Source organism: Eulemur rufifrons, chromosome 30 (assembly GCF_041146395.1).
Source record: "Eulemur rufifrons isolate Redbay chromosome 30, OSU_ERuf_1, whole genome shotgun sequence".
Taxonomy (NCBI): domain Eukaryota; kingdom Metazoa; phylum Chordata; class Mammalia; order Primates; family Lemuridae; genus Eulemur; species Eulemur rufifrons.
In genome coordinates this window covers 55,729,297-55,757,224 of record NC_091012.1, presented here as the reverse complement: position 1 = coordinate 55,757,224, position 27,928 = coordinate 55,729,297, and the positions used below count along the sequence as shown (strand labels likewise).

Sequence of the window (27,928 nt, the reverse complement as noted above, 5' to 3'; positions counted from 1 at the left end):
GCAGCTGGCAAAGTGGCAGGAGGGAAAATGCCCACAGGCCTGGGTCAGGTCTACTTTCTAGCGGCTTCCCCTAGTCTTGAGTAAACATGGCCACCATCAGGGGTTTCTGTGCCCTCTAAGTCAGGCATCCTGGCTTTTTCTCATCCTGATGTCTGTCTCTGGTGGTTCCAAAGCCCAAACTCAACTCAGGACACACTGTCCGCATACCTCCTGGCAGTGTGGATCCGCTGGAGTTCCCTTCCTTAGTCCTGCCTGAGACCCTGACTTTTGTACAATTCTAATGCTCCACAGGAAGCTGTGATAGGGAAGGGGTGTTCTTTGGACTGGGGAAGACTTTGCTGTACATGGCAGTATTATACCAGTAATGTTAACTTGCCTTTTTTTGCCACCTCACCCAGTTACCTCTTCCTCTAACATTTGCTACTGAAAAAAATGCCAACCAGTATTAAAATTGACTGAAATCAAGTGACTCCCAGCCCCGAAGTCTGGTCCTTTAGCATGCAGAGCACTTTCCAGGGAGGGTCATCCTGGCTTCCTCTTAGACAAAAGGAAATGACGCCCCATCAAATCACCCTAGGAATGGACCCAAACATATCCATCTGAGAGTATGTCTTTAGCACTGGATCTGATTGAGGCCACAGGAAATATCTTGAGTCTAAGCACAGAGTTGAAGCCAAACTTACCCACTGCCCACTGGGAATATTTTGACTTGAGCACTCTCACTGAAATGTAACTTGGCCTTGAGGTGTCAGGTGGTCAGACACAAAGGGTGGTGTCCCAGAGGTACTAGGCACCTGGGGTGAAGAGTAATGAGAAACTGCCATTCTAAGATAAAGGGGCCTGAGGAAGACCAGGAGACATCCATCTCAGCTGGATGTCTCCTGGTCTTCAGATAATGATGGTCCTACTTTCAGGTCAGTCAGATGTACGAGTCTCAGAATAACTGGCACAGGAAATCTCTTTTCTACACCCCTGCACTAAGAAATTTACCAAAGTCCAGCATGTCTTCTGGCAGCTTAAGGCAGTCCCCCTAAAATAACCCAGTCCCCCTTATACTACTACCAGGGAATATTCACAGATGAGAAAAAAATTTACCGTTTTTCTCTAGCCAACACATACCTGATGATAGGCCCCTAAACTTCCTTTCATAGAGCATTTCCCAGAAAGGGTTTATAATTATAAATATGTATGTCTTACAACTCAGAACAGTCTCTTTCTAGGACCTGAGAGCTCTTCCTTTTTTTTCTAATAAGACTAAATTTATTTTAAATTAATTTAGACTCACTTTATTTTTTTTTTTTTTTTTTTTGAGACAGAGTCTCTCTCTGTTGCCCAGGCTAGAGTGAGTGCCGTGGCGTCAGCCTAGCTCACAGCAACCTCAAACTCCTGAGCTCAAGGGATCCTCCTGTCTCAGCCTCCCGAGTAGCTGGGACTACAGGCATGCACCACCATGCCCGGCTAATTTTTTCTATATATATATTTTTAGCTGTCCATATAATTTCTTTCTCTTTTTAGTAGAGATGGGGTCTCGCTCTTGCTCAGGCTGGTCTCGAACTCCTGAGCTCAAACGATCCGCCCACCTCGGCCTCCCAGAGTGCTAGGATTACAGGCGTGAGCCACCGCGCCCGGCCTAGACTCACTTTAAATTAATTTTCTTTAGTAAAAATTTTAAGTATCCAACAGTATAAAAAGTAAAAACAGGTTTGTAGATTTCTGATATATTAATTGAAAGTATATGATTATATCCTATAGCAAAGAGAGGAAGAAGGGGAAAAAAGTAGAATGTGGTTGAGGTATAGTAGTAATAAATAAATAATTAGAAGATTATCCATATTTTAGTATATTCTACCACCAATACTGCAGCCAAAATGTACAAAAAATTTCAAAATAACTCAGGAGGATGATAATGGCTGGACTCTTATAATTCACCTCAAAGGCTACGGGAGAGTCAACCAAACTCACTGTGTAATCTATGCATATGGTGGCTAGCAGCATGTAGGTTTTTTCCAAAAGAAAGAAATATAAAACGTTAAATTTAGATTAAGAACTATAGAACTACAGGGTACCTATAAAAGTAGCCCATTCCTTTCATTATGCTATCCAGTTTTAAAAATCCAGCTTGAAAAATAAGTAGGCAAATGATCCTCCCTCATTATGAAAAGTCTGAACTGGTGATTTTTTTCCCTGAAATTTTAGAAAAGAGGCAATAAGAGTTCCTTGGTTTGGGTTCAAGTGACAGGCTTTTAACGAGGATTTGAGAATTCTTTTTTTTTTTTTTTTAAGACAGAGTCTCACTCCATTGCCCCAGCTAGAGTGCCATGGCGTCATCATAGCTCGCTGCAACCTCAAACTCCTGGGCTGAAGGGAGCCTCCTGGCTCAGCCTCCTGGTAGCTGGGACTACAGGCGCACGCCATGACAGCTGGCTGATTTTTCCAAACATAGTGGTTCCAAAATTAACTTCTGATTGTTTCCTTGATAATTAATATACTCTGCTTTACAGCTGATGACATGGTCCCCTGGGGTACCCCAACTGCCATGGCCTGTGGCTCCAGCCCACTGCTGAGTGCCCCAGCCCCGGGACTCCCATCTGTGGGTGCCAGTCCTGCAGCGAGGTATGAAAGGGGGACGCCTCAGCCTTGGGGCCACTGCCCTCCCTATCTCTGCATTGTGGCCACTGCCAACCGCCTGAGAAGTGTCCTGCGACCGACCTGCACACCATGAGTGCCAACGAGGACCAGGAGATGGAACCAGAAGCATTATGTCCTATTTATGAAGGAGATGAAAATTTCCAGGAATTAAGTCAAGTTTCATTTCACTATAGGGCAAGTAAAAATGGTGATCCCAAAGCCTTCTTCATAGAGATTTCCTTGATAAAAACATATCTCCAAACACTTCCAATAATATCTCTTAACAATTTTTTTTACACCAACCAGGTCAAAAGCTCTTTCTTTGAAATGTAACCACATACCATGGCCGCAGGGGGCTGGAGCCCGCCCACCTGCTGCCTCCCCAACCCGCTCCCCCCCAACCCCCGCCCCGACCCATAGCTCCTCTGGCCTCACTGGTCGAGCTGAGGCTCCAGTGAGGTGGCAGCTTAGTCACCAGTTCCTCACAAGGTGGGCAAGAAGCCAGCATGGCTGAATAAGGCGGGGCTGCTGGGGCCCAGGCGCCCTGGTCCGCCATCAGCGACCGCCCACCACTGGCTTTCCAGCCGTACGCGATACAGCCAGACGGTGTACACCTTCCACCACGGTCTCTGGCCTCCTCCTCTTCAAAAATATGCCTCAAGAAAAGGATATTCCAGATAGCCCTTGTGGTGCCAAGAGAATATTTGAATCTCAGGATATGCCTAAGCTACTTAATTATTTATTAATAACTGAAGGCGGAGCAACTGGGCGCAAGCATGGGAGGTGGCACCTGCGCTGTAGGCACTTGCGCTGAGAGCTGCAGCTTGCATACTTACTGGCTATACGGATGAATGTGTGTAGAAGCAGGACATAACATGTACACCTTAAAGCAGTGGTCCCCTTTACCCTTAAAATCATTATAAGCCCATTTAAAACACAGCTTAGTCCCTTATGGGAAAATCCCTGATCATTACACTTCGATTGCCCTTTCATGCCGTCAAATCTCCACAGAACTTGTTATGTGAGTTTTTAAATTTTGTAAATAAGACTAAACTTCTGCCTGAGTATCAGTAACAAGAAACACAAGAACACACAGGAAGACACACAAACACTCAAACGTCATCGTCTAGAAATAACCAGCATAACTGTATTTTTTTTTCCTTTTGGACCTTTTTGTCTACATATAATTTGTCCAACGCATACATATTTCGTATTATCACCATCTTTTATAATCTTCAATACCTTAAATTATTTGTTTAAAAACTTTTATTAATAATCATTGCAGTATCAGATCCTCCTATTTCACAGAACAGAAAACAGACGAAAACGCAAAAGCTCCTGAAAATTTGGGGGCTTGCCCTGCCATGTCGTTATGCACAGGTGGCAATGGAGCTGTATTCCTTTTAGGTCAAAAATTCATTAAAGGAAATTGTTCCTTCTCTAGGGCTCAATTCCGGGGAGCCCAGCCACTGAGGGCAGGGCGGCCTTGCAGTTTCATAACCCCTGAATCCGCACCGACGGACCAGGCAGAGCCTCCTTCGGACACCAGGGTGGCGAGAACCCGAGTGGCGCGAAAGAACCTGCGGGCGAACCCTGCGGGCCCGCCGGCCCCTGCTCTCTGGCCACAGAAAAATGTTCCCAGGCCGACCGATGGGGAAGGCCAGACGGGCTCTACGTGGAGACTCTGCCTACACTAGCCAGAACACACAACTTAGGTACCGGCAATAACTCAGCGCCCAAATCGCAAGACCCCGTCGGACCCACATGGCTCCGCCTCGCCCGCCCCGCCCTCTTCCCGGGACCGCAGGATGCGCGGCAAATGCCGGAGCCAGCCCGGCTGCAGCCACCATTGCGCGAGGTCGCCCGCGCGATACTGGCTGACCACACGCTGTACCGCTGGGACGGTCCTCGGTCCCAGAAGGCCCACGCACGGCTCGGTCCCCGGTTCCTGAATGGCGACTCACGCCTCAGTCCCCGGCCCCGCGTCCTCCCGCCATCAGGGAAACAAAAGGCAAAAAAAAAAAAAAAAAAGAAAGGAGAAGAAAGGCACAGGGGACCTACCTGGCTAAGGCCACGCACCAGCGGGAAAGGCGCGACCAGCTCCGATTTGCGTGCTGGGGACTCGTGGTGGTCGCCAACGCAACCCCTGCGGTAATGCGAGGCCCACGAGGCCCCAGGGTAGACCGCCTCCCCCGCCCCCACCACCGGTGTCTCCTACTCCCTGGAGAGGGTGGAGGCTGAACGGAAGGGGAAGCCTTGGGAATCCGGGTTCTCTGGTGTCGGCCCCGCCTAGGGGAGGAGTGTGACCTAATTAAGACAGTTCCGGACGCTTGAAGGGGCGGGGAGAGGTGGGCTTGGGAAAGTCCGGTGAGAAACTGATCATTTTTGCCAGGTGCTCAGGAGAATCTATTCGTTTCCCTTAGAGTAGGTAAGGTCCCTGTTGCCAACAGGGCAAACCATGACTAAGAACAATAAAACAGAAAATGTTCCGTTTGACATTCGCAAAACTATTTAGAGGTAACAGAAATTTCAATAAACACACTATCACACCATGTTATACGTTTGCATCATTCATGTGCCTGAATTGGCTTAATTGCTTCCTCCTGAGGTGAGAGGCGGGTTCCCAAGACCAGACCCTGCCAGTGCCCTACCACCTCCCGCTTTTTGCCAAGGAATTGATGGGGACCAGCCCCTCTTGTGGGGCCTTCCAGGGGCTGCTGCAGGTGTTTCCTGGGCTGCCTCGTTGAGTGGGCATGTGCTGGGGCCTAAGAAGTGGCATACACTGGCAGATTTCCCCTGCCCGACTGGTGCCCTGGTTCACACCTTCCTTATTTATATTTCTTTTGAAAACGGGAACAAATGGAGACACCTGTAGTGTAAAGAAAAGAAGGATGTTAAACTGGGGCGTGTGTCTTCCCAGCACCTTGTTCGCGGAAGTGGGCGGCTATGCAAATAAAGAGCCTTTTAAAGTAATAGTCTTGTAAGCTCCCAAGGCCCATGGGAAACTTGCAGGCTATTGGATTGCTAAACAATCGACTGTGGACATATTTTTGTGGACCCTTTCTGTTTTTCCTATTGACGATGCAGTCCCTGGCTGATTTTAAGGAAAAAAGTCACAAATACAGAAGTGTTTCAACTGAAAACTGAAATCACCCCTGCCCAGGTCCACTCCCCAGTGTAAACACCCTCAAACGAAACACCTGTAAAAGAAATCCACGGCCTCTGCATCAACCCCAAGGCAGTACAACCAGCTTTTGACCACCTCCAACTCCTCAGAACTTCCTGCCTCCGTTTTACCGTCAGCGCCCACCCCCCCAAGCCTCCAAGACCCCCTGCTGCCCAGCTCCTGGCAGCCTTGGCTCTGGCGTCACCTCACAACTCTTGTCTCTCAAACATTCCCTTGCTGGTTGGGCAGCGAGGAGTGTGGATTACCGGGATGGCCAAGGACAATAAATAGGTAAATGTGGTACTTTGTTCTGCCAGGCAGCTACCTTTTTGGTTTCAGATCAATACAGGAAAACTCACCAAACCCAGCTGCCTTCAACTGCTGAGGGGAGAGTAAGGGCAGGGGTTGGGTTAAGTCTCTGCTAGAACTCCAGCTTGTAGAAAATGGAAAGCGAAGAGGTGGGAGCATCACTTGAGCTCAGGAATTTGAGACCAGACTGAGCAAGAGTGAGAATCCATCTCTACTAAAAAAAAAATAAAATAAAAATAAAATATAAGAAAAAAATTAGCCACACAACTAAAAATAGAAACAAAAATCTAGCGGGGCAGTGGCTCCTGCCTGTAGTCCTAGCTACTGGGTAGGCTCAGGCGGAAGGATTGCCTGAGCCCGGGAGTTTGAGGTTGCAGTGAGCTAGGCAGTCGCCAAGGCATTCTGGCCTGTGTGACAGAGTGAGACTCTGCCTCAAAAGAAAAGAAAAAGAAAAAGAAAAAAAAAAAAAAAAAAAAGAAGTGAAAAAGAGCTTCGAGCTCCTCCCCAGATGAAATTATCCAAAAACGCCCTGGGCTGTGAATCTCAGCTGCCACTCTCTGGATTCCTCCCTGTTTTTCTCCTCCTTCACTTTAGGGAGTGAGGGCCATTCCCCACACAGAGAACCAAGTCATAGGCTTTTTTCTGTCCCCATTCCCTTAACGTTTACCATTCAACAACGGCTTACTGTGCCAGAAACTGACGTCCACAGAGGCTAAATGACTTTGCCCAGGCGAACTTGGCTGGCACAGGCTGGATTCACACATGCAGGGATCTCACACTGCAACTTCTCTGCTCTCTCCATGCAAATGGCAAGTTAGCACAAGAAAGCATGCTCAATATCATTAGTTATTTAGGCAAATACAAATCGAAATCACAAGGAGATACACTTCATACTTGCTAGAATAAAAATAAAATGGAAAATAACAAGTGTGGTGAGCATGTGAAGAATTGAAATCTTCATACGCTGCTGGTGGAAAAGCACAAAGATGCAGCCACTGTGGAAAGCAGCTTGGCATTTCCATAACAAGGTAAACATACAGTTACCACATGATCCAGCAATTCCACTTCTAGGTGTACACCCAAGAGAATTGGAAACAGATACTCGGACACAAACTTTGACATCAATGTTCGTGGCAACATTCTTCATAAAACACCAAAGGAGACACAACCCAGATGCGCAACTGATGAACGTTTAAACAAAATGTGGTACTTCCATACCATGGATTGTTATTTAGCCATAACATGGAATGAAGCACAAATACGTCAAACAACATGGAGGTTAGTCTTGAAAATATCACAATACATTAAAGACTCCGGGCACAAAAGAATGCCCATTGCATGGTCCCATTCACATGAAATGTCCAGAGTCGGGAAATCTATATAGAAAGTGGTTTAGTAGGTGCCAGAGACTGGGGGAAGGGGAATGAGGAACGACTGCTAATGAATATCGGCTTTCCTTCTGGAGTGACAAAAATTTTCTACAATTGGACGTGGTAATGGATGCTCAATTTTGTGAATATGTTAAATAAAATGACTTGTACACTTTGAAATTGTGAATTATATGGTATGTGAATTATATATCAATAATAAAAATGTGAACCGGCACATAGCTTAAATAAAATTTGTTAAAAGATTGGTGGGAAGTTTTATAATGTGGGTGCATCAAGGTGAGAATACTGGAACTCACTGATCTGTCTTTGCATTACACATGCATGAAACATAGCATGTGAGTGCTCATACAATGCAATTGGAGTACAAAGCATCAGCTGTGAATGTTCTTGCAAAACAATTGCACGTGAATTTGCCAAAGCCATAGATCTAACTACAAGATAGTTTATAAAGGACCATGTTTTGTCTGAGGATGCATACAATGAAATGCAGAATGTGAATAATTCTACAGCACAAATAATAAACTAGTCTCTCATCAAAGGCATGGCAAAGAAAAAAGGGGAGAAGTTATAGATTAAAAGAGGAATAGAAAATTTTTTTTTATTTCATCTTATTGTTATGGGGGATACAGAATTGCAGGTTACATACGTTGCCCATGTACTGCCTTTCCTCCCAAGTCAAAGCTCCAGGCGTGTCTGTTCCCCAGACAGTGCACGTTGCACCCATCATGTAGGTATATATCCCTCCCTTCCCCACCCCCCCTTCCCGAGTCAGCACCTTCAAGCATGACCATTCCCCAAATGGTGCGCAATGCACTCATTGTGTAGGCATACACCCATCCCCTCCCCCACCCCCCACCTCAGTCTGATATCCGATTGGTGTCGTTCCCAGATGTGTATTTAGGTGATGTTCAGGGAAACCAGTTTTCTGGTGAGTACATGTGATGCTTGTTTTTCCATTCTTGGGATACTTCACTTAATATAATGGGTTCCAACTCTCTCCAGGAGAACCATAGAGATGTCATATCTTCATTATTTCTTATAGCTGAGTAATATTCCATGGTATACATATACCACAGCTTACTAATCCAATCATGTATTGATGGGCATTTGGGTTGTTTCCACATCTTTGCTATTGTGAATTGTGCTGCTATAAACATTCGGGTACATGTGTCTTTGTTACAGAATGACCTTTTTTCCTTTGGGTATATGCCCAGTAATGGGATTGCTGGGTCAAATGGCAGGTCTACTTGAATCTGTTTAAGATACCTCCATAATGCTTTCCACAGGGGTTGCACTAGTTTGCAGTCCCACCAGCAGTGTATGAGTGTTCCTGTCTCTCCACATCCACGCCAACATGTGTTGTTTTGGGATTTTTTGATAAAGGCCATTCTCACTGGGGTTAAGTGATATCTCATTGTGGTTTTGATTTGCATTTCTCTGATCATTAGGGATGTTGAGCATTTTTTCATATGTTTGTTAGCCATTCTTATATCTTCCTTTGAGAAATTTCTATTCATGTCATTTGCCCACTTTTTGATAGGGTTGTTTGATTTTTTCTTGCTGATTTTCCTGAGTTCTAAATAGATTCTTGTTATCAGTCCTTTATCTGATGTGTAGTATGCAAAAGTTTTTTCTCATTCTGTAGGTGGTCTGTTTATTCTCGTGACTGTTTCTTTGGCTGTGCAGAAGCTTTTCAATTTATTCATGTCCCATTCATTAATTTTTGTTGCTGCTGTGATTGCCTTGGGGGTCTTCTTCATAAATTCTTTGCCTAGGCCAATGTCTGTAAGAGTCTGTCCTACATTTTCTTCTAGAATTCTGATTGTATCACGCCTAAGGTTTAAGTCTGTTATCCACCGTGATTTGATTTTTGTGAGAGGTGAAAGCTGTGGGTCCTGTTTCAGTCTTCTACAAGTGGCTAACCAATTCTCCCAGCACCATTTATTGAATAGGGATTCTTGTCCCCAGAGTATATTCTTTCTTGCTTTGTCAAAAATTAGGTGACTATATGAGGATGGTTCTATATTTGGATTTTCTGTTGTGTTCCACTGGTCTGTGTCCCTGTACTTGTGCCAGTACCAGGCTGTTTTAAGAACCACAGCCTTGTAGTATAGTTTGAGGTCTGGCAAATTACTACCTCCCATTTTGTTTTTGTTGCTTAAAATTGCTTTTGCTATACGGGGTCTTCTCTGATTCCATACAAAGTGTATAATTATTTTCTCTACGTCTGTGAAGAATGATGTTGGTAATTTAATAGGGATTGCATTTAATCTGTAGATCACTTTGGGTAGTATAGACATTTTAACAATGTTGATTCTTCCGATCCACGAGCGTGGTATATTTTTCCATCTATTTGCAAGTTCTGCTATTTCTTGGAATAGAAAATTTTTGAAGCAGTGTTATGTATTTCTTTTGGGTCTTAATAAGAACAAGTTAAAATTCAGTGGCATATTTAGGTCAAACAGGGAAATTGCACATGGATATTTTCATGTGGCATTAGACAATAATTAAAATTTTTCTCAGATGCAATGATGGCATATTGGTTATTTTTTTCTGAAGTTGGTTATAGTGGATATTCTAGTAGATGCTAATACAACCTCATGAATTGTATAGCTTGTTAGGATTCATGTGTGAAGTTATAAGGTATTTGGAATATACTTGAAAATATTCCAGCAAAAAAGCCAATAAAACAATTGGTGAAATGTTATTATTGAAGTTCGTTAGTGAGTACAGAATTTTTGATTTGTTGTTATGTCTGCTTTTTTGAAATTATTCAAGATGAAGAGTAAACAAGAGCAACAAGATCATAGTTTGAGTATGTTACTGAGAATATGAGTGAAAATGCTCAAACTAAGAGTTACAGAGCTATAATTTCTTAGGTTTCCAGGTAGGATTGGAGATAGGTGATTTGTTTTAAGTATTATATATTAATAAACATTCAACAGTTTAATTGAAGTATAAGGTATCAATTTTAAATGTGCCTTCATATCAGAATGTAAATGCGTGGAAGGAAATTCTCAAAGAAGCACACTATACTGTTAACAGAGTCACTTCTGGTAATGGCATGAAGATTAGGGTTGGTGATCAAAGATGACATTCATTAATTCCATCAAATATTTGTTGAGCATCTATTATGTGCCAGACATGTTAATGCTGGAAGTACAGCCATGAAAGAGACAAAATAAAAAGTTTCTGCTCATATGGAGCTCACTTCTTAATAGAGGAGTCTGAGAAAATAAGAGCAATAAGATGGTGTATGTATCGTGATAGTCACATGTGCTACAAAGCAAACTAAGCAAGGAAGGGGAGTGGTGTTAGGTGTGTGTGGAATTGTTACCTTTGGGTAGATTGTCCAGCTAAGGCCTTACTGAGAAGCTGACACAGGAAGAAAGACCTGAGGGGGTTGAGGAGAGAGCGCTATGGAGATTTGGGTGTAGAAGTTGCATTGAGAGAGTATCCTGAGATTCCTACTGATTTTTTCCTGGTAAATTTTTTAGTCACTGACAAATAGTAATGTGTTCCCAATTTTGATGCAAGAAGTGCTGTGTTATTGTTTGACAGGTATCAGTTGGTCAGGGTTAAGATCAGAGTTACCTTGATAGTTCACAGAATTATGACATGGTTTAAGACCTTTGATGCTTTGAACAAATTGAGGCTATAGCACACATAGTAAATTTATATGCTTCTATAAAATGGATCGATTTGGATATGTTTATAAACAGGTCCTTGCCATAGCCTCCCACTTAAGTGGCTGAATCCAGTTTTGTAAGCTGTGTGTTGCTACTTGAGTAACGGTGCTGTACAAAATCCCAACTGTTGCTTGAATCTAGTGCCAGGAAACTCAACTGTCACTAAAATCAATAAGTTACGTGCGGGAGAACATTTCTCTATCTGTGTATGTGGGGCTAACACGTTACCTATTTCATTAACTTCAGGGACAAGAGCTTAAGTGAGCAGAAAAGGCTGATCACTGTATTTGAACAGAAGCCTGGATCCCAGCACATTACAGGATGAAGTCACTACATGGTCACAGTTGATGACATCACAATGGGGTTTGCCCTCTAAAGTCCAGACCATCTTCAAGTTTAGGCTTATTCCTCCTAAGGGTGAGTAGTGGCTGGAAGGGTTTTTTGTTGTTCTTCTTGTGTTTTAAACTGTTAAAAAAAGACTGGTTTCTTTTGTTTCCACACTAAATTCTTACTTAGGAAAGTTGCTTTGTATCTATGGCAAAAGTATTCAACAATACTTTCTTTCCTTTTCAGGTCACAGATTTATAAGAGTGGTTTACAGCTAGTGCTGCCCTGCAGTGGTGTGGACTCAGACTTCATGCACAAAGATCAGGCTCTGATTTCACACTTCTGATAAGTAAGTGATACAATTCTCAGTTGTGCTTTCATTACTCCCTTCTGCACAATAGGCTAATTTTTCAAGTAGGTGTCTCACTGAACTTCTCTTAATATCTGGCTAGGCACTGTGTCCATGTGTACTCAATAGCTCTAGTTGTTAATTATGATGATCATGAGAGCTCTCCCTGTGTGACTGGAAATATCAACCTATCTGGTAATTTCTCACACTCCTGACCTCAGTTTAAACTCAAAGTCCCAGAAAATGTCATTTTTTAACTAGAGCTCAATGACTTGATTTTTAGAAGCATGACTGATATATTTTCATCCAGTTTGCCTGGTACTATGGAGGTTTGGTAGAAATCGTGTGTTCATTAGGCTTCAATCAGTATCATAGCTATGTTCTGAGTACTCAACAGTGGGCAAAGACAGGCAGTGTTATTTCAGTAACCTGAGACCTTTGAAGGCTATCAGGGTAGCCTGATATTTTCATAAACCATAGAGCTGGGAAAGAATTTGAGGTGATCCTGTTTGTCCCCCTGGATTGCTGAGGAAAGAACCCTTTATCATCCTACTCTGGAATGTCTGAAGGCAATTGTGAAACTTCCTTTGTGAAGTGCACTCAGCCATGTGGCCTTCTACTTAAGAAGTTTTACTTACAACTAACTGAAATCACTGTTGGGAAAGATTCAGCATGAACTCATTTGTTGTGCCTTTAGAGAAAGAAAACTACAACTGTTAAATGTCTATTATATATTATTCTTTTCTCTATAGCACAGGACAGGCTCACAGTAACATTCAAAGGTGAATAGCTTATTTCTGATGTATTCTTCTTTTGTGATTTTAATAATACACACTGTAGGTAATTTAGAAAGTTATACAGGTTTGATGAGGGAGTCGGAAGGCACTACTTTCACATCTTTGTATTGGCTTACAACCTCTCATGGATCACACAGTTGGCACACACACTCTCCCAGTGAGTTGGGCTAGCTGGTTCAGGGTTCAACAGACACTGGCTTCTTGTACTGTGTGCCAGGTCCTTATGGTTATGTTCTGTTAACCAAAAGCACTGAGCAAGGAGAGAGAAGGGGACCAGGTGAGAGAGGGTAGTTGGCATTATGAACCCATTATGACCTCATCAACTTGTCACCCTCATTTTGAACCAATCATTTACTTCTTTAGTTTTCAATTTCCTCAACTAAAGTGAGGGTGAAATAAATGAATGGTTCTTAAGTTTTTATGGTTAAAGGTTTTTGAGAAGCTGGTGAATTATGTGGGATTTTTTTTTTTAAAGCACATATGCACACACAGACACAAATTCAGGAAATTCAAGGAAACTTTCTAGAGAGCACCGAGACTTAAGGAGCTCAATGTCTCTTCCAATTTCACACATATATGTGATTCTAGTGTCTTACATCATTCAAATCATATGAGGCCCCTGCTTCAAACTCTCCAACACATTCCCTTTAAATTAGAATTACAATAACTACCAAGCATAAATATCAGTCAACAAGATCTGGTTACTCTGTCCTCATCATTTACCACTTTCCTCTTTAGTTGCTTTGCTCCAGTCACACAGGTTTCCTTTCTTTAAAATGAAGCTTTATCGGGCCGGGCGCGGTGGCTCACGCCTGTAATCCTAGCACTCTGGGAGGCCGAGGTGGGCGGATCGTTTGAGCTCAGGAGTTCGAGACCAGCCTGAGCAAGAGCGAGACCCCACCTCTACTAAAAATAGAAAGAAATTATATGGACAGCTAAAAAATATATATATAGAAAAAATTAGCCGGGCATGGTGGCGCATGCCTGTAGTCCCAGCTACTCGGGAGGCTGAGACAGGAGGATCGCTTGAGCTCAGGAGTTTGAGGTTGCTGTGAGCTAGGCTGACGCCACGGCACTCACTCTAGCCTGGGCAACAGAGTGAGACTCTGTCTCAAAAAAAAAAAAAAAAAAAAAAAAAAAATGAAGCTTTATCAATAGAAGTATAGTTGAGAGAAGATAAACATCCCTTGTTTAAAGTGTACCATTTGATCAACATTGCCATATGTGACACCTGTGAAAGGATCAGCACAACGAAGAGAGAACAGACGCATTCATCACACCCAAAAGTTCCACATCTCTCTGTATGCACAGTAATGAGAACTACATTGTTGCTCCAAAGAGGTTCTTTAGTTATACATATCGTGCTTAACTAGCAGTAATTTATTTGGGCTATAACATATATATTTAAAAATCATGCACCTGGAATGTTTGAGTGTTCCTGAGAAATTACTTTACTATATATTTGTACTTTTCACCCCAGATACAATTTATTTAAGTAAAATATTTCACTAGAAAACAGGAATGAAGGAGTCTCATTGTATGTTCTCTTCTTGCGGCTTTTGGTTTTAAAGTCATTTTGAGTCTTCATCATTTTAAACATGGACTCTTTGGCACATTTCCACTCATAATAAACCATGAAAGAAATTTAAAGAATTATATAAACATAAAAGTTGAAAAAATTGTAATTTTTAATATGGTGAGAATGTGTTCAAATATATTATATGCTTGGTTATATGCCTTGACAAGCATAGCATTGAATATAGTAAATTAGCTAAGGAAAGAATATGTGGTAGCTTGTTTTATGTGTGGTATAGGTTAATTCCTCTATTAGCAATTGACACAAAAATTATAGTCTAAAAATGGTAAATTATATGTTCTGTATATTTTACCCTACAATAAAAGAAATAATAGTTTGCATAGAACTTAAGGCTCAAGCCACTTATGCCTGAAGGATCTGATGTGATAATTTCTAATCACTTTTGTTCAATCTTAATAGATTCTTGTGTGGACTTGGCAAAAGTCAAAAAGTAAACAAATGAGGCAGTAGAAATTTCAAACAACATAAGACCATTATTAGATATAATTGTTTTAATAATTTAATCACATCACATATTTTCTCCTTTCTCTTTTGCAAGACCTTTTAAATATTGTTTCAGCTATACAGTACTTTATATTTCAGGACGTGAAGCATAACTACCAAATATTGATTTGTTTGTACTGATAAAATAAGCTTACTATAATCTGTTGTTTCTTCTTTCATCATCTTTAATACATATGGAAGAAAAGCTCTTGCTTTATTATACTAAAATGGTAAATGACAATAAAATTAGATTGTTTGATGGTATGGTTAGAAGCAATCAACCTAAATATTGCAGTTTTGATTTGCATTTCTCTGATGACTGATGATGTTGAGCATTTTTTCATATACCTGTGGCCATTTGTATATCTTCTTTTGAGAAATGTCTATTTAGATCTTTTGCCCATTTAAAAATTGGATTATTTGATTTTTTCCTATTGAGTTTTTGGAGCTCCTAATATATTCTAGTTATTAATCACTTGTCAGATGGGCAGTTTACAGATATTTTCTCCCATTCTGTGGGTTGTCTTTTCACTTTGTCAGTTGTTTCTGTTGCTATGAAGCTTTTTAGCTTGATGTGATCCTATTTGTCCAATTTTACTTTGGTTGCCTGTGTCTTGGGGATATACTCAAAAAGTTGTTGCCAAGACCAATCTCATGGAATGCTTCCTCAATGTTTTCTTTTAGTAGTTTCGTAGTTTTAGGTCTTATATTTCAGTCTTTAGTCCATTTTGATTTGATTTTTTTATATGGGGGAGATAAGGGTGTAGTTTCATTCTTCTGCATATGTATATCCAGTTTTCCCAGCACCATTTATTGAAGAGATTGTCCTTTCCCCACTATTTATTCTTGGTACCTTTGTCAAAGATAAGTTCACTATAGATGTGTGGATTTATTTCTGGGTTCTCTATTCTGTTCCACTGGTCTATGTGTCTGTTTTTATGCCAGTACCATGCTGTCTTGGTTACTACAGCTGTGTAGTATAATTTGAAGTCGGGTAATGTGATTTCTTCAGTTTTGTTCCTTTTGCTCAGGATAGCTTTGACTATATTGGGTCTTTTGTGGTTTGGGATAAATTTTAGGATTGTTATGTTTTCCATTTCTGTGAAGAATGTCATTAGTATTTTGATAGAGATTACACTGAATCTGTAGATCACTCTGGGTAGTCTGGACATTTTAAAAATATTGATTCTTCCAATCCATAAGCATAGAATATCTATTTTTTTTTCAATTTTTTCAATTTTCTTCAATTTTTCTTCAATTTTTTTCATCAACTTTTATTTGTTTTGAGACAAATTCTCACTCTGTTGCCTAGGCTTAAGTGCAGTGGCATCATTGTAGCTCACTGCAACTTCAAACTCCTGGGTCCAAGCAATCCTCTTGCCTCAGCCTTCCAAGTAGCTGGGGCTACAGGTGCTCGGCATCACATCCAGCTAATTTTTTTGTTTTCCTTTTTTAGACATGGGGTCTCGCTATTGCCCAGGCTGGTCTCACACTCTTGGCAATTCTCCTACTTCAGCCTCCCAGAGTACTAGGATCACAGGCATTAAGCCACCAGTACCTGTCTCATGAATGTTTTATAGTTTTAATCATGGAGATCTTTCACTTCTTTGGTTATGTTTTTCTCCTAAGTATTTTGTTTGTAGGTACTGTAAATGTGATTACTTTTTTGGTTTCTTTTTTTAGATTGCTTGCTGTCGGCATACAGAAATGCTACTGATTTTTGTATGTTGATTTTGTATCCTGCAACTTACTGAATTTATCAGTTCTATAGTTTTTTGGTTGGAGTCTTTGGGTTTCTCTAAGATCAGATCATCAGAAAACAAGGATAATTTGACTTCTTCTGTTCCAAATTTGATGCCCTTTACTTTTTGAATTGTCCGATTGCTCTACTAGAACTTCCAGCACTATGTTGAATAACCATGGTGAAAATGGGCATCCTTCTCCTGTTCTAGATATTAAAGGCTTTCAGTTTTTTCCCATTTAGTATAATACTAGCTGTGGGTCTATCATATATGACTTTTATCATGTTGAGGTATGTTCCTTTTATACCCAGTTTTTTGAGAGTTTTATCATGAAGGGATGTTAAATTTTATCAAATGCTTTTCCAGTGTCAATTGAAATGATCATATAGTTTTTGTCCTTCATTCTTTTGATATTCATTCTGTATCACATTGATTGATTTGTGTATGTTGCTCCATCCTTGCATCCCTGGGATGAATCCCACTTGATCGTGATGGGCAATCTTTTTTTATTTTTTGAGATAGAGTCTCGCTTTGTTGCCTGGGCTAGAGTGAGTGCCGTGGGGTCAGCCTGGCTCACAGCAACCTCAAACTCCTGGGCTTAAACGATCCTACTGCCTCAGCCTCCCGAGTAGCTGGGACTACAGGCATGCGCCACCATGCCCGGCTAATTTTTTCTATATATATATTTTAGTTGGCCAGATAATTTCTTTCTATTTTTAGTAGAGACGGGGTCTCACTCTTGCTCAGGCTGGTCTCGAACTCCTGAGCTCAAACAATCCACCCGCCTCGGCCTCCCAGAGTGCTAGCATTACAGGCGTGAGCCACCGCGCCCGGCCGGTAATCTCTTTAATGTGTTGCTGAATTGAGTTTGCTAGTATATTGTTCAGGATTTTTGCATCTATGTTCATCAGAGATATAGACCTATAGTTTTCTTTTTTTCCTTATGTGGTTTTTTTTGTTTTTTTGTTTGTTTGTTTGTTTGTTTTTGGTTTTGGTATCAGGGTGATATTGGCCACATAGAATGAGATTGGGAGTATTCCCCCTTCTTAATTTTTTGGAATAGTTTGAGTAGGATTGGTATTTCTTCTTTAAAAGTTTGGTAGAATTCCGCAGTGAAGCTATGGGGTCCTGGGCTTTTCTTTGGTGGAGGACTTTTTATTACTGCTTTTCTCTCATTACTTTTTTTTGGTCTACACTGGTTTTGGATTTCTTCCTGGTTCAATTTTGGTAGTTTGTATGTGTCTAGAAATTTATCAGTTTCTTCTAGGTTTTCCAATTCATTGGCATATAGTTGCTTATAGTAGTCTCCAGTGATTCCTTAATTGCTCTACTATCAGTCATAATGTCTCATTTTTTATCTCTGATTTTATTTATTTGGGGTCTTCTCCCTTTTTTTCTGGCTCAAGGTTTGTCAATTTTGTTTGCCTTTTCAAAAAACCAACCTTTCATTTCATTGATCTTTTTTATTTTTTTTACTTCAATTTATTTCTGCTCTCATATTTTTTACTGCTTTTCTTCTACTAATTTTAGATTTGGTTTGCTCTTGTTTTTGTAGTTCTTTAAGATGTACAGTTAGGTTGTTTATTTGAAGTTTTTCTAATTTTTGATGTAGGCACTTATTGCCATAAACTTCCCTTTTATTACTGCTATTTATGTATCTCATAGGTTTTGATATGTTGAGTGTCCATTTTCATTTGTTTCAAGAAATTTTATAATATCCATGTAAATCTCTGCATTAACTCACTGGTCATTGAGGAGCATGTTATTTAATTTACATGTGTTTGCATAGTTTCCAAAGATCCTATTATTAATTTCTAGTTTTATTCCACTGTGGTCAGAGAAATACTTGAAATGATTTCATCTTTTTGAATGTTTTAATCCTTTTTTGTGGTCTAATATGTGGTTTATTCTTGACAATGATCCCTGTGCTGAGGAAAAGTCTAAAGGGGTGTTTAACTATTCAGGTTTGTTTGAACCTGTTTAGAGGCATGACTGAGGTAGACTCTGTAGCTGGACACATCAGAAGAATGTCCACCATTCAGATGATTCCTCTGGTTTAGCACTGCATTTTAACCTCTCACATTCCCTCTCATAACATTTTACATAGGTGTTTTGGTTAGCCATCTCAAGAACAATGTCATTATGGCATATATCATTGTATCATCTGATGTTTTGGAGCACTTCTGATGCTAGATAATTAAATGTTCAGGGGAAAGATTCTGATTCATATTAATGTGCATTAATTTAAGCATTTTAGAAGTGCAATCTCTTCTCCAGGTTAAATATAGTTAAGCAATTGAACTACTTGATGGCTTATTTTTAGGTTTCATTTTTATTAAACATAAGGTACATAACATTAAAAACAATATTTTTTATTAAGATCTAATTTTCGAAGCAAACCGATAACAATGTCCATGATATATGAAGAAAAACTCCTTCATTCACCCATTTTTTCTTTTTTAAAAAAACATATATATATATATAGTGGTTTTCTTTTGAGACAAAAATCTCACTCTGTTGCCCGGGTTAGAGTGCTGTGTAGTCAGGCTAGCTCACAGCAACCTCAAACTCCTGGGCTCAAGCAATCCTCCTGCCTCAGCCTCCCAGGTAGCAGGGACTACAGGCATGCACCACCATGCCCGGCTAGTTTTTTCTATTTTTAGTAGAGACGGGGCCTCACTCTTGTTCAGGCTGGTCTCGAACTCATGACCTCAACTGATCCTCCCACCTCAGCCTCCCAGAGTGTTAGGATTACAGGTGTGAGCCACCGCACCCAGCACATTCTTCCTTTTTTATTGTTTTTTATTTATTTTATTTTTTTTTTTTTTTTGAGGAGTGAAAATAGGTTTGCCATGTATTGTGGCATATTTCTTCATTACTATCCCTACAACACCAGTACTAGCCCCACCCCTACAGGGATACCTAATGTTATGAAAATAATCATAATCGAAGGTCTGGGAATTAATAAAGCAAAGAATCTTCCATTTATGTCATATATAATATTGCTTAAAGCTTTCTGGGAACCACATTAAGTGTGCATTTATGGTGACAATTATTGCAGTAAATGAAAAATTCAGAGCCTGACTGTAAACTCGAGATGCAAAAAAAGAAAGAAAGAAATCACAGAGCTTGGAACAGAATTTCAGTAATGTTGAACCCAGGTAAAATGACAAGATATATATTGCATCATGTCACAGTGAGTTCTATGGCAGAAAATTATCTCATTAAATGGAAGAAAAATGTAACCAGAAGCAGACTTTCTGGCAATTGTACACTTTAGTTTACTTAACTCTACAAATTTGATTTTTCAAGACAAATCATTTCCATGTGGGGAAAAGACTTGAACATTAGTTTCCTAAACTGCCCTAAATATTTTGTGACAGAATATACTACAAAAGCAAAACTTTTTTAAGAGCAAATTTTTGTGATAATTTGAAAAATTTGTTTCATCATTGTACTTGTCAGGAATCTCCAGAGAAAGAGAACCAATAGGATATGTGTGTGCGCGTGTGTGTGTGTGTGTGTGTGTGTGTATACATACACATATATGAAGAGATTTATGGTAAGGAATTGGTTCGTGTGATTATGGAGATGGGCAAGTCCCAAGATCTACAGGGTGTGTCAGGAAGCTAGAGGCCCAGGAGAGACAATGGTTTAGTGCCAATCTAAGCCTAAAGGCCTAGAACCAAGAGAGCTGATGGTGATGTTCCTAGCCAAATGCCAGCATGCTTGAGACCCAGGATGAGTCAATGTTTCAGTTTGAGTCCAGAGGCAGGAAAAAAGCTGATGCCACAGTTAGAAGGCAGTCAGGCTGGAAGAATTGTCTCTTACTAGGGAGAAGGTCAGCCTTTTTGTTCTATTCCAGCCTTCAGCTGATTGGATCAGATCCATCCCCATTAGGGAAGACAATCTGCTTTACTCAGTATACCAATGTACATGCTAATCTCATCCAAAAGCAGCCTCACAGAAACACCCAGAATAACATCTGACTAAAAATTTTGGCACTGTATGGCCTAGTTTCATCACAACTCTACCCCTTGTCAACTTTGCACCCAAACACATCTCTTTAAACCATATTTAATCTCCAGATAAAGACAATAACAAAATCATATTCTGCCTAATATGATACAACTATTTTAAGTACAACCAAAAACCACTAGCCTCTTCCCCAGAAGAGGACATAAAGTTCTTGAATCATGTTTACTCTTATACTTGATATCCTGTGACTTAAATACTATGATATAAAGTCAATACGTCTTATGCCACATAAGAGAATAAGAGAGGGAAGAAAACAAAGATATTTGGGATATAAATGTGTGTATATACACCCTCAACACACATATATATACATATATGCATACAGACATATTCATAATAAAATTAATATCTGTATACCCTATGGTTCAGTCATAAAGAAAATCCTCAATCATTTAAATGATCCTCAAAGCTTTTGTAGACATTCATAATCTTGACTACCATTGGTTCAAAAACTGTAAACTTTACATTTCCACCTACATGCTCTTTGACCAAAGCTTCTATGCATACTTAGAATCTTCCCTAGGTGGTCTACACTTTAGAACTGTGGAAGTACTCTCCTCAAGACAACTTATGTTTGGAGGGAATATGCAGAAAGTGAAGATTGCTTCTTACCATATGAGATGCTATGTTTCCACCATTCTACTGAAAAATTATGTCAAAAGTTCACAGTGAACTCCAAATGACTCAATCTGGTGGCCATCTCCTAGCTCACTCTGCTTAACTATATCTATAATATTTGACTCTTTCTTTTCAATAAAGCTTTTCCTATCCTCCTACTTTGCTTTTCACATCTCTGAAAGTTTCCACTATTCTTCCTCTTATTATTCCCCAGATAAGAACATTTGCCTGTTTTGTCCTCAACTCATGGTAAATAAAATGCATTCAGTTAGTCTACCATAGTAGAAAGAGAATTGAATTAGATGTGTGAAGAATTGCATTCAAATCCTAATCATATTTCACACTAACTTTGCGACCTTTGACCAGTTACTTAAACTTCTAGAGTTTGTTTCCTCATGTATAAGTGGTCAGATGAAACTATTTGTTCTACCTATATTACAGGGTTATACTGAGGACCACAAGTGATAATAGATGTAAAAATTTTGATAAACATATATTACTATGCAAATGGATGTTACTTATTAAGTACTGGCATTAGAAGACAGCTGGGTCAGTAACACTATAAAACAGACCCTGTGTAAAGCTAATTGGCCCCCAAGTGGATCAAACTCATGACCTTGTATTAGTTATCCATATTTTAACTAACTCATCTATAATAACAGGCTCAACCATATAGAGCAAATCTCCTTTGCATATGTTTATCATATTTGAATTTTTCATTATTTTGGAATAGTATTTCACAAGGCCTTTGATGAGGATGCCAACTTTCCTAGCATTAGAGTGTTAACAGAAAGTCAGTTTAGAGTTTAAAATGCTTATCATATAGCCATACAAGTCTATTGCATACACTATTAAGACCCTGAAAGTTGATAAATAAGCAGTGTATAATCTCTAAAAAATCACATTTACTGTTATGTACTCTGAGATGCATATTTTATTGAAACAATATAAACATTGGATTATTTATATTACAGGAACACGGACTTTCAGGTAGTTCATAAATTCCAGGATCTCGTCCACTGCATCAACAGGCAGATGGAGGGCCATCCCTACCAACATCTCTACCAGCTCTACCTCTGCCTGAGGGAGTTCCTTCTTCTCCTCAAATTTCTGTTCCCAGAATAAATGTTAAACCACCATGACCACTACTACCTTTGTTTGAAGACCTCCTCCTCCACTACCACCTTTCATGGGGGTCCTTCTGCTCCAGGATCATCACTTGCTCCAATTGACTGAATGAAGCAGGAATAAATACACAAACCTGAACCCTATGTATTAATTCTTTTATTTTTTATTTCAATAGATTAAGGGGGTACAAGAGGAATTTTGTTACATGGATGTTTTATAGTGGTGAAGTCTAGGCTTTAGGTATACCCATCACTCAGAGAGTGTACACTGTACCCAACAGGTAATTTTTCATCCCTCACTCCCCTCTCACCCTCCCCCCTTCTGAGTCTCCAACGTCCATTATACCATTCTGTACAACAATGCATACACATAGCTCCCACTTATAAGTGAGAATATGCAGTGTTTGTTTTTTTGTTCTTGAGTAATTTCACTTAGGATAATGGCCTCTAGTTCTTTCTAAATTGCTGCAAAAGATGTTATTTCATTCTTTTTAATGGCTGAGTACTATTCCATGATATATATATATATATATATATATATATATATATATCTCACATTTTCTTTATGCAGTCCTCAGTTGATGGGCACTTGATGCCATATCTTTACGATTGTGAATTGTACTGTGATAAACATACGAGTGCAGGTATAATTTTGATATGATTTCTTTTCCTTTGGATAGATACCCAGTAGTGGATTGAATGATAGATCTGGCTTTTAGTTCTTTGTGAAGTCTCCATACTGATCTCCACAGAGGTTGTACTAGTTTACATTCCCACCAACAGTGTATAAACGTTCCCTTTTCACTGAATCTATGCCAACATCTATTGTTTTTTCTGTTTTTTAATAATGGCCATTTTGATTGGAGTAAGATTGTATCTCATTGTGGTTTTAGTTTGTATTTCTCTGATGATTAGTGATGTTGAGCATTTTTTCATGTTTCTTGGCCACTTGTATCTCTTCTTTTGAAAAATGTCTGTTCAAGTTGTTTGCCTACTTTTTTTTTTAACAAATATTTTTTAATTTCAGCATATTATGGGGGCACAAAAGTTTAGGTTACATATATTACCCTTGCCCCCCCCCCCAGAATCAGAGCTTCAAGCGTGCCCATCCCCTAGATGGTGCGCATCGCACTCATTATGTATGTATACACCCATCCCCTCCCCCCCATCTGCCCGACACCCAATTAATATTATTCCTAAATGTGCTCTTAGGTGATCATCAGTGAAACCAATTTGGTGGTGAGTACATGTGGTGCTTATTTTTCCATTCTTGGGATACTTCACTTAGTAGAATGGGTTCCAGCTCTATCCAGAAAAATACAAGAGGTGCTAGATCACCATTGTTTCTTATAGCAGAGTAGTACTCCATGGTATACATACACCACATTTTATGAATCCACTCATGTATTGATGAGCACTTGGGTTGTTTCCACATCTTTGCAATTGTGAATTGTGCTTCTATAAACATTCGAGTGCAGATGTCTTTTTTATAGAATGTCTTTGTTGTTTTGGGTAGGTGCCCAATAATGGGATTGCTGGATCAAATGGTAGGTCTTCTTGTATCTGTTTAAGGTATCTCCATATTGCCTACTTTTTAATGGTTTTTTTCTTGCTGAGTTGAGTTCCTTGTAGATTCTGGATATTAGTCCTTTGTTAGATGCGTAGTTTGCAAATAGTTTTCCTATTTTTCTATAGGTTGTCTGTTTACTTTATGGATTATTTCTCTTGCTATGCAGAAACTTTTTAGTTTAAGTCCCATTTGGTTATTTTTGTTTTTGTTGTATTTGCTTTTGGGCCTTTATCAAATTCTTTGCCTAGGCCAATGTCCAGGACAGTTTTCCCAGATTTTCTTTTAGAATTTTTATGGTTTCAGGTCTTACATATAAGTCTTTAATTGATCTTGAATTAATTTTTGTATATGGTGAGAGACGGGCATCCAGTTTTATTCTTCGGCATATGGCTATCCAATTTTTCCAGCACCATTTATCAAATAGGGTATCTTTTCCCCAGTGTATGTTTTTGTCTGTTTTGTCAAAGATCAGATGGCTATATGAAGATGCTTTTATATCAGGGTTCTTTATTTTGTCCCATTGATCTATGTGTTCCATGATCTTTTATGTCAGTATCATGCTGTTTTCGTTACTGTAGCCTTGTAGAATAATTTGAAGTCAGGTAATGTGATGCCTCCAGTTTTACTCTTTTTGCTTAGGATTACTTTGGCTATTTGAGGTCTTTTTGGGTTACATATGAATTTTAATATTTTTTATAATTCTGTGAAAAATGACATCAGTATTTCAATATGAATTGCATTGAATCTGTAGATTACTTTGGGCAGTCTGGTCATTTTAACAATATTGATTCTTTCAAAGCAGGAGCATGGGATGTTTCTCCATTTGTTTGTATCATCTACAATTTCTTTCATCAGTGTTTTTTAGTTTTCTTTGTAGAGATCATTCACCTCCTTGGTTAAATATATTCCTAGGTATTAATATTTTATTTATTTTTTGCAGCTATTTTAAATGGGACTGAGTTCTTGATTTAGTTCTCAGCTTGACCATTATATATATTCTATATACCCATTATGGGTATATAGAAATGCTACAGATTTGTGTATGTTAATTTTGTAACCTGAGACTTTACTGAATTCATTTATAAAATCTAGGAGTCTTTTAGAGGAATCTTTAGGATTTTCTAGGTATAAGATCATATCATTTACAAACAGATAATTTGACCTTTTATTTTCCAATTTGAATGCCTTTTGTTTCTTACTTTTTGCTTTTGATTCACTTAGAGACAAATTTCGGCTCCTCTGCCCATATACTACTTGATAAATTTATCTTCTTAGCTGAATTTCATGACATAGATGATGAACATTTGTGTATTTTTTTCCTGCTGGAGAAGCATAGAGAGTAAAGCATAGAGAGTAAAAAGCATAGAGAGTAAAAGCATAGAAGAAGCATAGAGAGTAAAAAGTTTTTCACCTTGAAATTCTTTCGTATTATAAAATCACTAATATACCTTGCCCTGGTTGACGTTGGGAGGCAGCATCCTCCTCCCCAAATGAGATGCTATCTAGGAGGCAGAGATGGGCAAGCTTGATGAGGTGGTGTTTCTCTCCCTCCCAACTAGAGAGTAAAGGAAGGATTTCAGAGAGGAAGTGGAATAAATTCTTATAATTTTATGTTGCCTTGGAATCCAGTTTGAAGATAAGTTTAACTGTCTTATACCAGAAGCAGGGCTCAGTTTCTAATTCTACACCTCCTCCCAGTCCCTCAGTGAGATCAATAAAGATATCTGTCTTACACAATTGCATCCTGGTGACCACCTCCCTTTGGTACACCTAGATACAACCTACTTGCCAACTGATCCCGACACCCCACATGAACTTCACAGATATGTCACAGTGACCACCTCTGAGTTACAGCATGACTCCAGTGTGCCTGCTTGCTTTAAATCCACCAATTATAACTCCCCCCAGGAAACCTGCTTCGACAATGTCCAATAAAGGCATTGACTCATGGGTCTCTCTCTCTCTCTCTCTCTGTCTCTTGCTCTGCACCCACTGGTTGGGTGTGCTTATTATGTTATAATAAATGAAGACAGAACCATTTGTTGACCAGAGAATCCAGTGCTGAGACTGAAGTTTGGCCAAGTGTGAGGTTTTTTTTGGGTTCTGTCCTTTATTAGGGACATGCTGGCTCTGAACTCCCATTGAAGGAATTACCCCAAGGGGCTTTCCAGGTAGTCAAAGTGTTTGGGGGAAGGGTGACTTCCTCAGCACCCTGGAATCTGGCAAGGAACTGAGGACAGAGGAAGCCATCCTTTCCTGCAGGTGGACTATATCAGAGGGCTCAGGGTTGGTTCCATCCTGTCTTAGAGAGGCCTCTGTAGCCCTGCTGAGCCTGTGGAGTGCTATTTCCACGACCAAAATATAATGGGCAGCTAGGTATGGAGGGTCATAGGCTCAGGGAATGTGAGAGCCTCTATTTTCAGGAGGGTCCAGTAGCTAGCCAGTTATTTGTTGTTTTATTGGTGTATAGCATGAGGCTGAGGGGGGCAGTTTTTTCGCATCAGAAGCCCTGGGGCAACCAAAAGGCTGTGATAAGTGGTCCAGAGATTTCAGAGGGCATGAGAAGATGTTGCCAAAAACCTCTATAGTGAAGGAGTTTTTGAAGGCATTAATAGGAGTGCCTCTTGATGTTAATTGTAAAATAAAATTCGTATGTTGCCATCAGAACCCAAAGAGTTCAGAACCCAAACCTAAAAGATACTACACCTATGTGTCCTTAATGAATGCATCAAATGAATCTCCTTGGAAGAAGGTAGTATCACTGTAATGTTATACCTGTGCTCCTGGAGAAGGTGGATGTCATTAAGATCTTGTCTGCAAATATCATGTGTGATAACAAAGCTGTTGAGGTCTTCCATGGAAAAGGTATATTGTGTTCCTTCAGAGGTGGAGGCAACCTGCAGCTGATAGGCTGGTGAAATGGGCACTGAACAGAACATGTGAGCCAGTCTATAAGAGCAAAATGTTTACCAGTTGTTTACTGAATACAATCAGTAATTTTAATCATATCAGGTTTTGTATGAGGCCTTGATGAATGAGACCATAGCATTAAGTTTGTAGCAATCCATCATGAGGCACCCTTTTGCTTTTAGATTTAAGAACAAGTAAAATTGGGCTGTCAAATGGAGAAGCAGTGGGGACACTTACTCCTTTATTAATTAGGTTTTATATAATAAGTTTTAATCCTTGAAGGCCCTGTTTTATTTCATATTGGGCCATATTAACTATCTTAATTGGGTGTTCATGGGGTCCCATTTTATCATGCTAATTTGTGTCAAAAATTTAATTTTATTATTTGTGTTGGAGCATTTATGCTCAATAAAGAATATTTTATAGTAATAGGTACTATGTCTATGAGAAATCCAGGCAAGGCCACAGTTAAATGAGGCATAGCCATTTTTCTCTATTTTATAGTAAACTTTTTTTTAAGATTATAGGGGCAGAGTGTTTAAATTTAGTGGGACCCCCAGGTATAATTCAAACACCAGTATTGATTAAGCCCATGAAGTTTTGTCAATGGGTACATTTTAGCAAATGTTAAAATTAAATTTCCTTTATGTTTGCATCTAAAATAAGAATATATTGTATACTATTATATGAAACAGAGTTGTCTTATACTTTAATAAGCTAGCATTTTAAAAGTGAAAAAAATAAACCCTAGATACAATATAAATAAATGGTAATTAAATTATACATATGTTTTAACATAAATATATAATACATGGATAAATTATATATGTGTATTTAGAATAGATAAATTAAAACACAGTTCCATTATTTGATTCAATTGGAAATACAAAATTTACATGCTAAATTTATATCTTTTTAAATTTCAGCTTATTATGGGGGTACACAAGTTTAGGTTATGTATATTCCCCGTGCCCCTCCACTCCCCCGAGTCAGAGCTTCAAGCGTGTCCATTCCCCAGACAGTGCGCATCGCACTCCTTATGTAGGTATACACCCATCCCCTCACCCCCCTACATCTGCCCGGAACCCAATTGGTGTTATTCCCAAATGTGCACTTAGGTGATGTCAGGGAAACCAATTTGCTGGTGAGTACATGTGGTGCTTATTTTTCCATTCTTGGGATACTTC

The 27,928-nt window shown here is 39.5% G+C and overlaps 1 protein-coding gene across 1 annotated transcript in view; it reads right to left on the bottom strand.

The window, feature by feature from the left end:
* The window catches only part of LOC138378900 (uncharacterized), a 162,857-nt gene extending 140,676 nt beyond the window's left edge, over positions 1 to 22,181 (bottom strand). Inside the window, exons 1-2 of the mRNA XM_069464211.1 lie at positions 22,119 to 22,181; positions 4,690 to 4,842 (exon numbers count right to left, since the gene is read on the bottom strand). Of these exons, the coding sequence (XP_069320312.1) occupies positions 4,690 to 4,842; positions 22,119 to 22,181 (216 nt within the window). The remainder of the gene's footprint in view (positions 1 to 4,689; positions 4,843 to 22,118) is intronic.
* Between the last annotated feature and the right edge of the window lie 5,747 nt (positions 22,182 to 27,928).